The sequence below is a fragment of the Silurus aristotelis genome (assembly GCF_946808225.1).
Source record: "Silurus aristotelis genome assembly, chromosome: 26".
In the NCBI taxonomy this organism is placed as follows: domain Eukaryota; kingdom Metazoa; phylum Chordata; class Actinopteri; order Siluriformes; family Siluridae; genus Silurus; species Silurus aristotelis.
Genome location: NC_139599.1, coordinates 18,124,378 through 18,139,007, shown reverse-complemented (window position 1 = coordinate 18,139,007; position 14,630 = coordinate 18,124,378). Strand labels below are relative to the sequence as shown.

Below are 14,630 nucleotides of genomic sequence, written 5' to 3'. Positions count from 1 at the left end.
AGCTTTATTCTTCGACAACCCTAACCCCAACACCTAACCCCAGTGGCGGGCCATGCGTTTGGTATCTGGGCCTCCATTTGGGACGTACCCGACTTAATCCACCTCTTAATACCACCACTATCATGTCACAATTATAGAAACCATCAATACAATACAAAAACACAATATAACAACACGTGGCATTACAGAGAGACATTTCACATATGGAGGTGAAAACCATTTTACTAAAGCAACAAACCCAGTAAAGACTCCAAACCTCTACACTACAACCACAACTGTGCACCTACAACATCTGGAGCAGTTCAGAACCAATATTTGTCTAATAAAATGGCAAAAACATAAAAATGTAAATAAAACACAACCTAATCACCAGAGATGCAGACTCATATTGTGCAGCGCCCCCCCCCCCCCCCCCCAGAGGCTGTAATCCAGTGGTACCGCTCGTATTCACTGGTCTGGAAGTGGAGAACAAACCCTTTCCAGGGCTGAGACCCTAACCCTAACCCTAATCCTAGCTTCGGGGACGGCCAACCGCCTCACAATGACTAGCTTTTCTGGAAAATTCATTTTGTATAATGTCCGAGACAAAATCAATTTCTCTTTCTCCGTAGGCATAAAAAAGTCTAACTCTGATGTATTAATGTGTGCAGAGCTACACACGTACTTTACCAGTCAAACTCGGCTGTAATAGTTTCCCTCTGCCCAACCAATCAGAGGACGGGAAAATGCTGACGCTATTCTGGGCCAGTGATCTGCTCTGTGAAGAGAATCTGAAATCTGATTGTTAAAAAAACAGAGCTAATTCTTAAGGAGACTACGGTTAAAAAGGCCAGCAGTATTGACTTTGCACCCCCTGGGCAGATTAGATTCACATGGCAGCACATAGAGACTGAATTCTGATTGGACAAAAATCTAACATCCACATACACAAGCTGGAAGCAGTGCAGCCGAGAGAAAAGCTTAGAAATTAAGATAATAAACTGTTGGGAATAAATTAATACAATTTAATGGAACAAATATTAGAATTTAGGTTGTAAATGTAGGTCAGTGCTTCTGATAGTGTTTAGGCCAGCAGAAAAGACTTTGCTGGTCCTGACCGCCCACCACTGCCTAACCCTAACCCAAATCCTAACCATAACCGCTAACCTTAACCACAACCCCAAGGCACGTGCCTTATGCCTTTTGCAAAAAAAAGCATGCGAAATTCTAATTACAAATTTCTTTTTTAAATGCCCTTTAAAAGGGCATTTCTCCATCACTGTTTCACCTCATTCCCTTTATTCTCTATCTAATCCCCTATTTATTTATAAAAATTTGGTCATTAAATTCACTATGTTTTAACATAAACAAACAAAATACTTAGGTTTTTTAATAGGTATTAAAGTGCTGGCTGACAAGTAGTTAAAATATGAAATATAGCATCTAAAAAACTGATTAGTATTTGGGAAGCTTAATTGTTATACTTTTATTTATAAATATCAAATGTAAATGTATATTGCTTAATGTTGTTTAGTTTTATTTATTTAATTATATTACATTGCTTTAATTTATACAGTTGTTAAGTTGTGTGGAGCTTCATTCCATCCTTCACCTGGTGCTGGAAGATGGAAACATCATAAACACTGAGATCCCTCACATTATCACTCTCATTTATTTTATTACTTCAAAAGATTATATTTTTTTTATTTTATATTTTATATATATATATATATATATATATATATATACACCTTGTTCACATACTATCACTATTATTATAATTATTATACTTTAATAAACATAAAATATTAAACGTGTCACTCACTGTAAACCATAATTGACCATAACTCTAAAGACTCACGAAAACACACCCAAATTAACCACCAGCATAATAACCAAATGTAGCTACTAAAGCAGAAGCGCATCTCACCTTTAGAAGAGCTGCAGACGACGAGAGGAGAAGAAATGACACTTCTGAAGAACAAACTCCTTCCATTCGGCCCGACATTTTCTGCAGCGGTCGCAAAAAGCTGCATCCGCCTTCAGTGAATACTCAAGTCCGTCTCTTTTCTGAAACCACGCCTGCAAAAATGACCTCTTTATACAACAGGCGTGTTGGATACGCACTTAGTACGACTTGCATAGGTCCATCTCCCCCCCAAATCATCCGGGCAGGTGGCATCATTCCGGGTGGAACAGCAGCGCTGCCGTCACCGAGTCCAATCACTGGGGCATCGACATTCCCATCAGCGGTGTTCGTCATTGAACTGAGCTGATCAACAGTTTTCTCTGTTGAGGTGGCGAACCATCTTATACCCATTGTTAAAGATGTTTTAATAAAACAGTGTTTTGTTAAATGTTTTAGACGAACTTTAGAATAACGAATTCACTGACTATTTACTCTACTGAGTTACGCTACTGACGTAGTGGCAGCGTGTATGTAAATAACTGTTAGCACTGCATTATGGGTTAGTCATTGTATTTATTTGTTTTTTATTTACTTATACTCATCATTCTTTAACCAGTATTCATGGTATAATAAAATCAATTTGTAAAGCATTTTTTTTAATGATTAAGTTTGTTATTATTTTGAGAAGTACGGGGGCTCAGGTGGCAGGGCCACGCCCCCCAAGGCCACGCCCCCAGGGCCCGCGCGTGGCGCCGACACTGTTCTGTACGTCCAGCCTGAAGGTAGACACGATTATAATTTTATTCAATCTAAATCTAATTTAAATCAAAAGTTTTCTTTACTGAAACTAAAAATGGAAGACATGGTGCATTGTTTGTGTGTGTGTGTGTGTGTGTGTGTGTGTGTGTGAGAGAGAGAGGTTATAAGCACATTGATTTTTTTTGTTGTGTGAGACTAATACATTTGTGGCATTCATCTGTTTTTTTTTTTTTTTATTGATATGAAGTACATTAAGTTACAAACATAGGCACTTCCTTCATCACTAATCATCCAGCAGGAATAATGAGGGGTTTAGCACTGCTTCAACACCCCATCTCACCAAACATGACATTAATGTGCAGTTTATTATAAGTTCAGAGGAGATTGAGATTTCTAGACTGGAGCTTATTCTGGAATCTTACAGACATTATATTTTTTTACCAACATTTAACTCATCGTTTAAACAAGTTCTACAAATAATATAAATAAAAATCAGATCATAAGTCTTATATTATAATATCTTATAAAAAATAATATCAAATTATACTTTAGGATAAAGTTAATTTTTAAAAACATTAACCTTAAACCAGAAAATACTTCAACTCCAACTGGTTCTGTTAGTGACTTATCAAAGCAATCCTGTATAGTTTTTGCCTCATTGTGGTCCCTGGTGAGATTACAATTAGATTTAAAATGTATTATTATTATTATTATTATTATTATTATTATTAGTGGTAGTAATAGTAGTAGTAGTACAATTATCACACTCTGAATGCAAGAGATTTACAGATGAAACGGTAATTTCGGGAGCAATGATCATCATTATATCGTCCATCACTGTGGAAGTGAGCACAATCTTCTCCACCACCCAGACCATGTAAATGCCAGTTATCAGGTTGACCAGGCATCCAATCTCTTCATAAACACACAGATATATAGACATGATGTGTCATTCAGGAACAATCTGGTTAACAGCGCAAGCATTTACTTAAATATCACACACACTATTACTAAATAATGAATAATAGAATTGCACCAAATAACACACGCATACACATTCACATTTTCACCTCTTGTCCATTTGGTACAGCGTTTCATCCAGCCACTCCCACTCTCCCGTTCTCTCATCACTCAGACCAAGCCAGTAATATAAAGGCTTGGTGTTCTTTATCACAAATACCTACACACACATACACACAGACACACACATTCTCTAATCTTAGTTAATAAGATGTACTTTGTAGTAAGAGAATTACAGCTCATTTATTATTATTATTATTATTATTATTATTATTATTATTATTATAGCTTTGCAATTGTTATGTTTGTCAGATCTCATAATATCTAATTGACATTTGTTTTACTAAATGAATGACATATTAGCATTTGACAAGAAACACTGACCTTTTCCTCTTTATTCTTCAGGATCAGCAGTTCTGCTTTCATATTCACACATGTATCTCGAGCTTCATTCCAAGACTTTCAATAAGTAGAAAAATAATAACAAAGTGAAAAGAAAAGCTTCCAATCCAATGGGCAACACTGTTGCTGGGTGTCTACAAGCACACACACACACACATTACTACAAACTCACCACTACACACTTATCAGTGTGTGTGTGTGTGTGTGTGTGTGTGTGTGTGTGTAGTGATTAGTGTGTAGTGGTGAGGTTGTATTGATGAGATCATCAGATCAATGCTTAATGTAAATGCAGATACCTGTAAGAACCTGAACACTATGGCAAAAGGACTTGAGGATAGATATCCATGAAAACGATTTTCTGTACATCATATCTAATGTGGGTAAAAACATAAGGGAAGTTAGGGGTAGATTCATTCATTACAAAGTAGTACATAAATATTATTATACACCATCTAGGCTTTACAGAATGGGTATAGCTGGAAATAATCTATGCTGGAAATGTAAGGAAGAAGAGGGTACTTATTTGGAGATGATTTGGGAATGTTCCTTAGTTCACCCATTTTGGTGTAAAATTCTGGGAGTAATGCAAGAGTGGATGGGATCCAACATACCTGTGGAACCACGACTATGCATTCTGGGAGATAAATCAGTGGTACCCAACATAGCAAAAAACATGTTTACTCTAATTTAGATTGGTTGTATTAAAGCTGCCAGGATGATTTTACGCAATTGGAAATGCCACAAAACCCCATACTTGAAAGATTGGATTGATGGGGTGATTAAAATGGCTTTGTACAAGAGCATGTTGGGGAGACTGCATAGCGAGGGAGAAATGAAGAAAACATGGGATCATTTCTGGCAATATATAAAAATGGTTTGAAGAAGTAGGGCTGATTAATGACTGTTTAATATACATGTGCTTTTATTATGATTGTATTCCACTGATAGTGACTTGTGGCTGAATGTGTAATAGCGAAGATGATTATTGAATGCTGTGTTGATGTTCTTTGAAGTCTGGACTGTTGAACAAGAACAAAAAAAAAAAAAAAAAAGCTTTCCTTGTCCCGACACTTAACATGATTAACTGGAGTATCAACACAAATATTTCAGGTAAAGTGAATCAAATCACAAGGTGACACTCTAAAACATCTACACTCTTGATAGAAGACTGTGAGGGTAACATGGTGTAGTAATTATAAAAACAAAGATGCTAAAGTTTCTGCAGAACGTTTAATTTATTTTATCATTTATTTAAGTTTTTACAAAAAACAGAAATGTTAAAATAAAATTTGCCACACCACACACACACTCAATAACTCCAATGTTTGCACTGTTGCATGATGAGGTCTGTGTGTGTGTGTGTGTGTGTGTGTGTGTGTGTGTGTGTGTGTGTGTGTGTGTGTGTGTGTGTGTGTGTGTGTCACTGACTCAGTTGTCTGTACAGTTGAATGATGAGTAGTTGTATCTCAGGGTCCCCAGTGTTAATGTCAATGGCCTTTAGAAAGAAATGCAACACTTCATGTTTCCTCCCTTCAGCCAAACAGAATGCACCAGTGAGTCAAACATTTCCTTTGGATGTGTAACTTCATTTAGACTCAGAATTTGTACTTCAGAAGGTGCACATTGATCCAAAAGTTCACTAGAGGCCAGTTCAACATCAGTGGATTCATCAGTGAAACCCTTCACTCCATCACCTTCCTCTTTCTCCTCAAACTCCTCGTCTACCACTGCAAAATCTCCTCCTCCGCACACTCCTCCTCCTCCGCACACTCCTCCTCCTCCGCACACTCCTCCTCCTCCGCACACTCCTCCTCCTCCGCACACTCCTCCTCCTCCGCACACTCCTCCTCCTCCACACACTCCTCCTCCTCCACACACTCCTCCTCCTCCACACACTCCTCCTCCTCCACACACTCACTCGTGTAATCTGAATTTAGTGTTTCTCCACTTGGCTGCGCCTCTTCCAAAACTGATTCATCACCACATATTTCATATGGTTCAGATGCTTGTTTATGCACCATCCCTTCAAAGCTGACCTTATCTTCTGGCTCCTCCTCTTCCTCTTCCTCCTCCTCCATGTCGTCTAGCAGTGACTCTAACATTGAGCGCCGTGATGCGATTGATGTGTTCATGCTGCGTCTGGAGCCAATACGCAGCATAGATTTGGGTGTGGAAGATCCAAGGCCCGTGAAGCTGCTCTCTAAAGGACTGCTGACCAACACAGCTTTCTCGTCCTCTTCCTCACTATCATAAAGCACTCGCAATCTTTTCTTTTTGGATGGCCAGAGGAGCGACTCATCTGTCGGTGTGGAGACTGCTGACTTCTCCTTCACACTGTCAAAGTTACTCTCGATCCGCTCCCTGGAGTCATCCATCTGCAGTTGGAAGTCTTCGCCTCCTGTACTAAGCTCCTCCTCTTCCTGATCCACCTTCTCCTCTTTGTCCTCTGAGAGAAGCTCTGCACTGTCCTCCAGTTGCAGATAAAAATTTCCTGGGAAATATTCTGGGGATGTCAAATCAGACTCCACCCCAACCATAGATTTAGTTAAATCTAGCTCTGCTCCTGGAGCTGTAGATGAATCTATCCCCACCTTAAACAAAACTTTGGAGGCATCAGACTCGAAAAAAGTTTCAGGTGAACCCAAGTCCACCTGTGAAAAGGCTTCAGGGGTCTTTGACTCCATTCCCAGCAGAGCTACAGATGAATCAGATTGCTTGAAGGGAGAGATATTTATGATCTGATTTAAGTAAGAGTGTGAAAGATGATCGGATTTCTCTTCTATAATTAAACCCTGCTCACTGTTTATGCTCTTAATCTCTTGTTCAACAAAACTGTCGTCGGTCACGTGTATAGATAAATCTATCACATGATCATCTTTCACCTGCATCCCTCCATCCAGTTCATCCAAACCTGATTGTGTAAGATCCACCACAGCATGTGAGCTGAGATTAGGGCACAGCGGTGTGGTTTTGCTGTCTCCCCTCCCCATGTGTTGGTCTGGATATCGATGTCGTGACAGTCGGAGCCAGGTGGGTTCTGTGTTCTGACTGACGTTGTCCATCATGAGGCTGTGCAGTTGTGACTCGGCCTGGACTAACTCCTGTGCTTTTTGAACACGCTGATCAATGTAATGCGTGTCCTCGTCCTGCAGCATATCCTCATCCTCTTCATTGGAGAACAGCAGGTCGTGACGGGACACGCCAAACACATTCATGCCCTTTAGAGCGGAGATGTGGCACTCCAGCTCAGGGTCGGAGCGGCATGCAGATGAGTGGAGTGACTGTAGCTGCAGCTGAGTGGAAGATAAGTGTGTGTCCTCCAGTGTGAAAAGCTCCTTCAGCTCCTGCTTAGTGAAGTACCTAAATGGGTTCTTCTTATCACCTGTGGTCTGGCGTATTAAAGAGTCCTTAAACACCTGTAATGGAAAACACACAGACACAAGTCAATTCAATTCATGTTTATTTGTATTGCGCTTTTAATAATGAACTTTGTCTCAAAGCAGCGTTACACAGGTAATGTGGTGATAAAAATTAATAAGATGTTCTTTATAAGTGTAAGCTTGTTCCTGATGAACAAGCCGGTGGTGACTGTGGTGGAAGGAAAAGCTTCTCACTCTCTCACACACACTCACACACTCACACACTCACACACTCACACACTCACACACTCACACACTCACACACTCACACACACAATATAAAGATTATAGTTTCCATTATGAGCACGTTTTACAGATTTAAGATAATAAAGACTGAAATCTTACATATAGGGTTATACAGAAAAATAAAATGTGAAAATTACAAACTATTTGATGACATTATTTAACAGTATTTCTGATAAAGCACTTCACACATTCAGCATCAACTCCCCAGCATGAGGAGCTTCATCCTGGACTCTTAAATTCTGCTCAGTGTGCAATCCCAAGCATAAGATGTTGCAGGATTTATATGAATACATCATTGTAATCAGAGGATTTTGAAGATGGTCATAGGTCAAATTTTTTTCTCCAATAGATTTTTTTTCCTGTTTGTGCATTTTAAGCTCAGACATAAAGTCGTTATAAAAAGCACTATTTTTGGGACAGATGCAACAATGATGTATTAACTATTGTAAAATAAATTATTTTGCTAAAAGTTCTTAAAAAAACTAAACACACACACACACACACACACACACACACACACACACACACACACACACACACCTGTCGCCTGTAAATCTTCTCCTCCACAGTTCCACAGGTGATGAGTCTGTAGATGATGACGTCATGTGTCTGGCCAATACGGTACGCTCGGTCCACTGCCTGTGCGTCTGTGGCAGGGTTCCAGCTAGGGTCAAAGATCACCACCCTGTTGGCAGCAGTGAGGGTGAGGCCGACTCCACCCACCTGTGTGGTCAGCAGAAACACGGAGTAGCGTGCATCTGTCTGGAAGAGAGCAATGCGTCTTTCTCTCTCAGCGAGTTGTGTGATGGTGCCATCTACACGCAGTAGACAGAACTTCCTGTTAGTAAGCACACGCTCAATGATGTCCAGCATCTTCCTGGACTGCGAGAAAATGAGTGTGCGCTTTCCCTCATCCCTCAAACTCTCCATTAGGCTGAGAAGAAAACACAGCTTTCCCGACTCATTAATAAGCGTCTCATCAGCCACACCCACAATACTGCTCGCACCCGATTGCCCATCGTCCCCTTGGAGATCGCCTGGCCCCGCCCCGAATCCGAGCTGGGCAACGGCTCGGGCAGAGAGCAGTCTGGGATGATCACAGAGCTTTTTGAGTACAGTAAGCTCTGCAAGTGGAGAGTGTGTCGTGGTCAACAGTTCTTTGATATGGTCCAGAGAGACAAACTGTCTATAGACATCCTCCTGAACGTCACTCAGGTATGTCCACACGATCAGATCTGTCTTACGTGTTAGAGATGGGATCTCATTCACTCTTGCACTCTGCTGGTGCTGCACTTTCTGTTGCTGATCTTCCTCACTGGCCCTGTCTGAAAGCTGCTTCCTGTTCTGAACCTCAGCTTTGGTCCTTCGCAGGAAGTAGGGCTTGATAAGCTCGGTCAGGTTCTGAGAGATTTTAAGCCCAAGAGCTTTCTCTCCGGGAGTGGCGTCTTTCTCCCTCGCCCGTGTGATTGGGTTCTCATACTCTGTTTTAAAGGTCTTGGCACTGCCAAGCAATGCACCCTTGCAGGCAAAGTCAAACAGGGCCCACATCTCCCGCAGGTTGTTCTGAACGGGTGTGCCAGTGAGCAGGAGGCGGTGCCGTGCCGGAACTGCGCTCACACTCTTCGCAGTCTTCGTTGATGGGCTTTTTATCTTGTGTGCTTCATCTAGGATGATGTAATCCCAGGAGAACTCCCGTCCTCCGAATGAGGCCAGCTGCTGCCAGTTATTATTCAGCATTTGATATGTGGTGATGACGGCTCCACTCCCACGCTGGATTCGTTCCAGGTTCCGGCTGCGCTCCAATTTGTTGGCGCCATGAAACTCTTTGACTCGCAGGCCAGGGGTCCAGCGCTTAAATTCATTAAGCCAGGTCTTGATCAGGGAGGTGGGCATGACGAGAAGCGTGTGACTGATCTGCTCGGCATCATACATAGCCGACAGGTAGCTGATGACCTGCACCGTCTTGCCCAGACCCATGTCGTCCGCAAGGATGCCGCCGACATGCCCGTCCCTATGCAGGCTGTACAGGAAGGCCACGCCATCTTTCTGGTGCTCATACAGCTGATCGTAAAGCCCTTTATACAACATTAACCCACTTCTGAGCACGTCCACAAACTCCTCCTCTTCCTCAGATACGTTTAGCTCTTTTATAGCCTCCTCCAATCGCTGGATTCGACCCAGCATCTTATCACTTGGACGCACATCAAACGCTCTTCGGAAAAATCCCAGAGAAAGTTCAAGATCACCTCGCTGAGCGGCCTCCTTCCCCTGCTGCCTAAATCTACCACACACAAATGAAAAATAAACTGTAAATCTAAAATAAATTTAAAGCTGATTGTATTTTTTATTTATAAACACACCGTGCATACACATCACAATACACACGCGCACACACACACACACACACACACACACACACACACACACACATCATATCACACACACACACACACACACATCACATCACAATACACACACAGCATAAATACATCACAATACACACACACACACACACCACACCACAATACACACACAGCATAAATACATCACAATACACACACACACACACACACACACACCACAATACACACACAGCATAAATACATCACAATACACACACACACACACACACACATCACATCACAATACACACACAGCATAAATACATCACAATACACACACACACACACACCACATCACAATACACACACAGCATAAATACATCACAATACACACACACACACACCACATCACAATACACACACAGCATAAATACATCACAATACACACACGGGTCCCTGGTGGTCTAGTGGTTAGGATACGGCCACTGTGGCCCAGCCATTAGAGTTGCACAAGCCAGTGCACTCTTAACATAAATATATCTCAATACACACACACACCGCATAATTGAAACACACAAAGCATAAATGTCACACACACACACAGCATAAATATATCACAATAGACACACACACACACACACACACAATCAGAATACACACACAGCATAAATACATCACAATAGACATACACAGCATAAACACACAGACACACACAGCAGAACTACAACACACACACACACACACACACACACACACAATAAATGCATCATAATAGTGGTGGTGGAATGAGGAAGTTCAGGAGAGCAGAAGGAGTAAGAGGTTGGAGAAACAGCTTTGGCATCAACAGAGTGATGAGAAAAAGTGAGGACTAGTGAGGAGAGAGTGTGTTGAGAAGATGAAGGGAGTATTTTGAGCAGCTCATGAACGAGAATAATAAGAGAGAAAGAGAGAGAGAGAGAGAGAGAGAGAGAGAGAGAGAGAGAGAGAGAGAGAGAGAGAGAAGGTTGGAGGATGTGGAGTTGGTGAAGCAGGAAGTGGATAGGATCAGTAAGGAGGAAGTGAGAGCAGCGATTAAGAGGATGAAGAGTGGAAAGTCGGTTGGACCAGATGACATACCAGTAGAAGCATGGAGATGTTTAGGAGAGATGCAGTGGAGTTTTTAACCAGATTGTTTAACAGGATTTTGGAAGGTGAGAAGATGCCTGAGAAATGGAGAAGGAGTGTACTGGTACTGATCTTTAAGAATAAGGGAGATGTGCAGATCTGCAGTAACTACAGGGGAATTAAGTTGATCAGTCACACCATGAAGTTATGGGAAAGAGTAGTGGAAGCCAGGCTGAGAGAAGAGGTGACCATCTGTGAGCACCAGTATGGTTTCATGCTAAGGAAGAGCACCACACACGCATTATTTGCTTTGAGAATGTTGATGGAGAAGTATAGAGAAGGTCAGAAGGAGCTGCATTGCGTATTTGTGGATTTAGAGAAAGCGTACGACAGGGTGCCGAGAGAGGAGTTGTGGTATTGTATGAGGAAGTCTGGTGTGTCAGAGAAGTATGTGAGGGTGGTGCAGGACATGTATGAGGACAGTGTGATGGCAGTAAAGTGTGCAGTAGAAAAGACAAACTGGTTCAAGGTGAAGGTTGGACTGCATCAAGGATCGGCTCTGAGCCCTTTCCTGTTTGCAGTGGTGATGGACAGGTTGACGGACGAGGTCAGACAGGAGTCTCTGTGGACTATGATGTTTGCGGATGATATTGTGATTTGTGGTGAGAGTATGGAGCAGTTGGAGAAGATCCTGGAGAGGTGGAGGTACACACTGGAGAGGAGAGGGAAAGTCAGTAGGAGTAAGACAGAGTACATGTGTGTGAATTAAAGGGAGGGCAGTGGAGGGGTGCGGTTGCAGGGAGAAGAGGTGGAGAAGGTGGAGGAGTTCAGGTACCTGGGGTCAACAGTGCAGAGTAATGGAGAGTGTGTTTAGAGAAGTGAAGAAAAGAGTGCAGGCAGGGTGGAGTGGGTGGAGAAGAGAGATAGCAGGAGTGATTTGTGATAGAAGAGTATCTGTGAGAGTGAAAGGGAAAGTTTATAGGACTGTGGTGAGACCTGAGATGTTGTATGGATTAGAGACAGTGGCATTGAGTAAAAGACAGGAGGTGGAGCTGGAGGTAGCAGAGCTGAAGATGTTGAGATGTTCGTTGGGAGTGACGACGATGGACAGGATTAGAAATGAGTTTATTAGAGGGACAGTGCATGTAGGACGTTTTGGAGACAAGGTGAGGGAGGTGAGATTGAGATGGTTTGGACATGTGCAGAGGAGGGACATGGGGTATATCAGTAGGAGAATGCTGAGGATGGAGACACCAGGAAGGTGGAAAAAAGGAAAGATCAGGGACACGGTTTATGGATGAGGGAAGACATGCAGGTAGTTGGTGTGAAAGAGGCAGATGTAGAGGACAGGGGGGTATGGAGACGGATGATCTGCTGTGGAGACTCCTAACGGGAGCAGCCGAAAGAAGACAATACACACACATTATAAATATATCACAGCAGACAAACACACAATAAATATTTTACAGCAGACACACACAATATATCACAATAGACACACGGCATAAATACATTATATAAAAATGTGTGTTATGCGAGTACCTGTTATATTTCTCCTCACTGTCTGAATCAGTAATATTCAAAGACCTGCAAATAAACCACACACACACAATTAGCTTAATGATAAACCCGTACCTGACATGTTTATACTAGGAAATGAAAACAATGTAAACTATTTTCCGACGTATTTATGCTTTGTGCATGTGTGTGTGTATTCTGATGTATTAATGGGGGGGGGGAGAGAGAGAGAGAGAGAGAGTGTGTGTGTGTGTGTATTCTGATGTATTAATGGTTTGGAGAGAGAGAGAGAGAGTGTGTGTGTGTGTGTATTCTGATGTATTAATGGTTTAGAGAGAGAGAGAGAGAGTGTGTGTGTGTGTGTGTGTGTGTGTGTGTGTATTCTGATGTATTAATGGGGGGGGAGAGAGAGAGAGAGAGAGAGAGAGTGTGTGTGTGTATTCTGATGTATTAATGGGGGGGGGGAGAGAGAGAGAGTGTGTGTGTGTGTGTATTCTGATGTATTAAATGGTTTGGAGAGAGAGAGAGAGAGAGAGAGAGAGAGAGAGAGAGAGAGAGAGAGAGAGAGAGAGAGAGAGTGTGTGTGTGTGTGTGTGTGTGTGTGTGTGTGTGTGTGTGTGTGTGTGTGTGTGTGTGTGTGTGTGTGTGTGTGTGTTTTTTTGACGCTAACTTCGTGATGATCTCACACTGTGTTTCACTCACCGGTTAAACTCCTCGCTGATCTGCTTCACCTCCATTATTACTGTGTTTATTAAAATATTTTCGCTAATTTAATGTAAGTTATCGACAAAATCACACGCATCCACGGAAAGTCGCGGTCCGCTCCTGACTAACACGGAAATAACTGAAACTCCCGCTGATCGCTCCACCAATCATATTGCAGCTCGCCTTGAAGCGTCATTAATCCGCGCCCAACTTCACTTATTCGTGATTTACTTCTGAAGATAATACGGAGTCTTAAAGCGCTTTACTGCCCCCAGGCGGCGCAGCCGGTACTAATCCTCTGGCACATATTACAGCAGCATTTCTGTGGACCCCTGAATGGCCCATACTGACAACTATTGCATTATCTATTGACTAACTTAATGCCCATTGTTAGGATGTTAGCAACTTCGTCCTTCAGCACACAGCTGGGTAAGATTAGATAGGGCTAGCAACGAGCAGAACTGTTTTTGTTATCAATGGACATTTTGTTTTGTATTAGAGATAAGTCACAGGGATAATAACACAGAGCCAATCATACAGAGATAGCTATATACTTGGACAACTCAGAAAATACAGAGTAATTTTTACATCAGCCATCTGTCACCAATGTACTATTATAATACCCTAACCCTAGGTGATAGAAATGTACCAGTTATTTATTATAAACATTTTGCTTACAATATAAAGACATAACACTATACATTATCTATAAGTCAGTGTACCAGCGGTGAGTAGTGGAGGGCGAAGCCAAACGGAACGAGCGGTCAGAAACACCTGCAGTGTTGTAACACTGCAGACCAACATCAGTGCGCTCTGTTTCAGTCCAACTCAGTCTTACGGTATTTTGTGATATAATCACGAAATGTAATCTATTAACTCGTGTTCATGGACACGAATTTCCTTTTTTTTTCAAATCATTCAGCACGACATTCCATCTAATGTATTTTAATACTATGTATTTTTTTTCTGCCACTGGGCGCCACAGACGCTGTATTGTTTTTTTTTCCTCATTTGTTTTTCATATTTTAAAAATTCTTCAAGCACTTTTACTCAACATTTAATTAGGAGATTTTATTCTTGTTTTAAATGCTTTTTATTCTGTAAGATATTCAGAATTATAAAGCATATTCAGTGGTTGCTTTGAGTCAAAATATAGTAAATATATTCTCCCAGTAAATTAACAAGACTGCAGATTTGTGCTACAGCCATCACTTCTTATTTTTGCTG

At 41.7% G+C, this 14,630-nt stretch overlaps 1 protein-coding gene and 1 long non-coding RNA gene across 2 annotated transcripts; both read right to left on the bottom strand.

Moving 5' to 3' along the window:
• Positions 1-3,571: 3,571 nt before the first annotated feature.
• Positions 3,572-4,079, bottom strand: LOC310720452. Its single transcript, XR_014531737.1, has 3 exons — positions 4,052-4,079; positions 3,718-3,827; positions 3,572-3,611 (listed from the first exon to the last, which is right to left on the bottom strand). It is a non-coding gene; the product is annotated as an uncharacterized lncRNA (long non-coding RNA).
• Positions 4,080-5,285: 1,206 nt separating this feature from the next.
• Positions 5,286-14,119, bottom strand: ercc6l (excision repair cross-complementation group 6-like). The gene is given in 6 exon segments (XM_083532099.1): positions 5,286-5,614; positions 5,617-5,763; positions 5,820-7,485; positions 8,275-10,015; positions 12,723-12,767; positions 13,401-14,119. Coding segments are annotated over 6 exon segments (3,759 nt in total). The 5' UTR covers positions 13,436-14,119; the 3' UTR covers positions 5,286-5,489.
• Between the last annotated feature and the right edge of the window lie 511 nt (positions 14,120-14,630).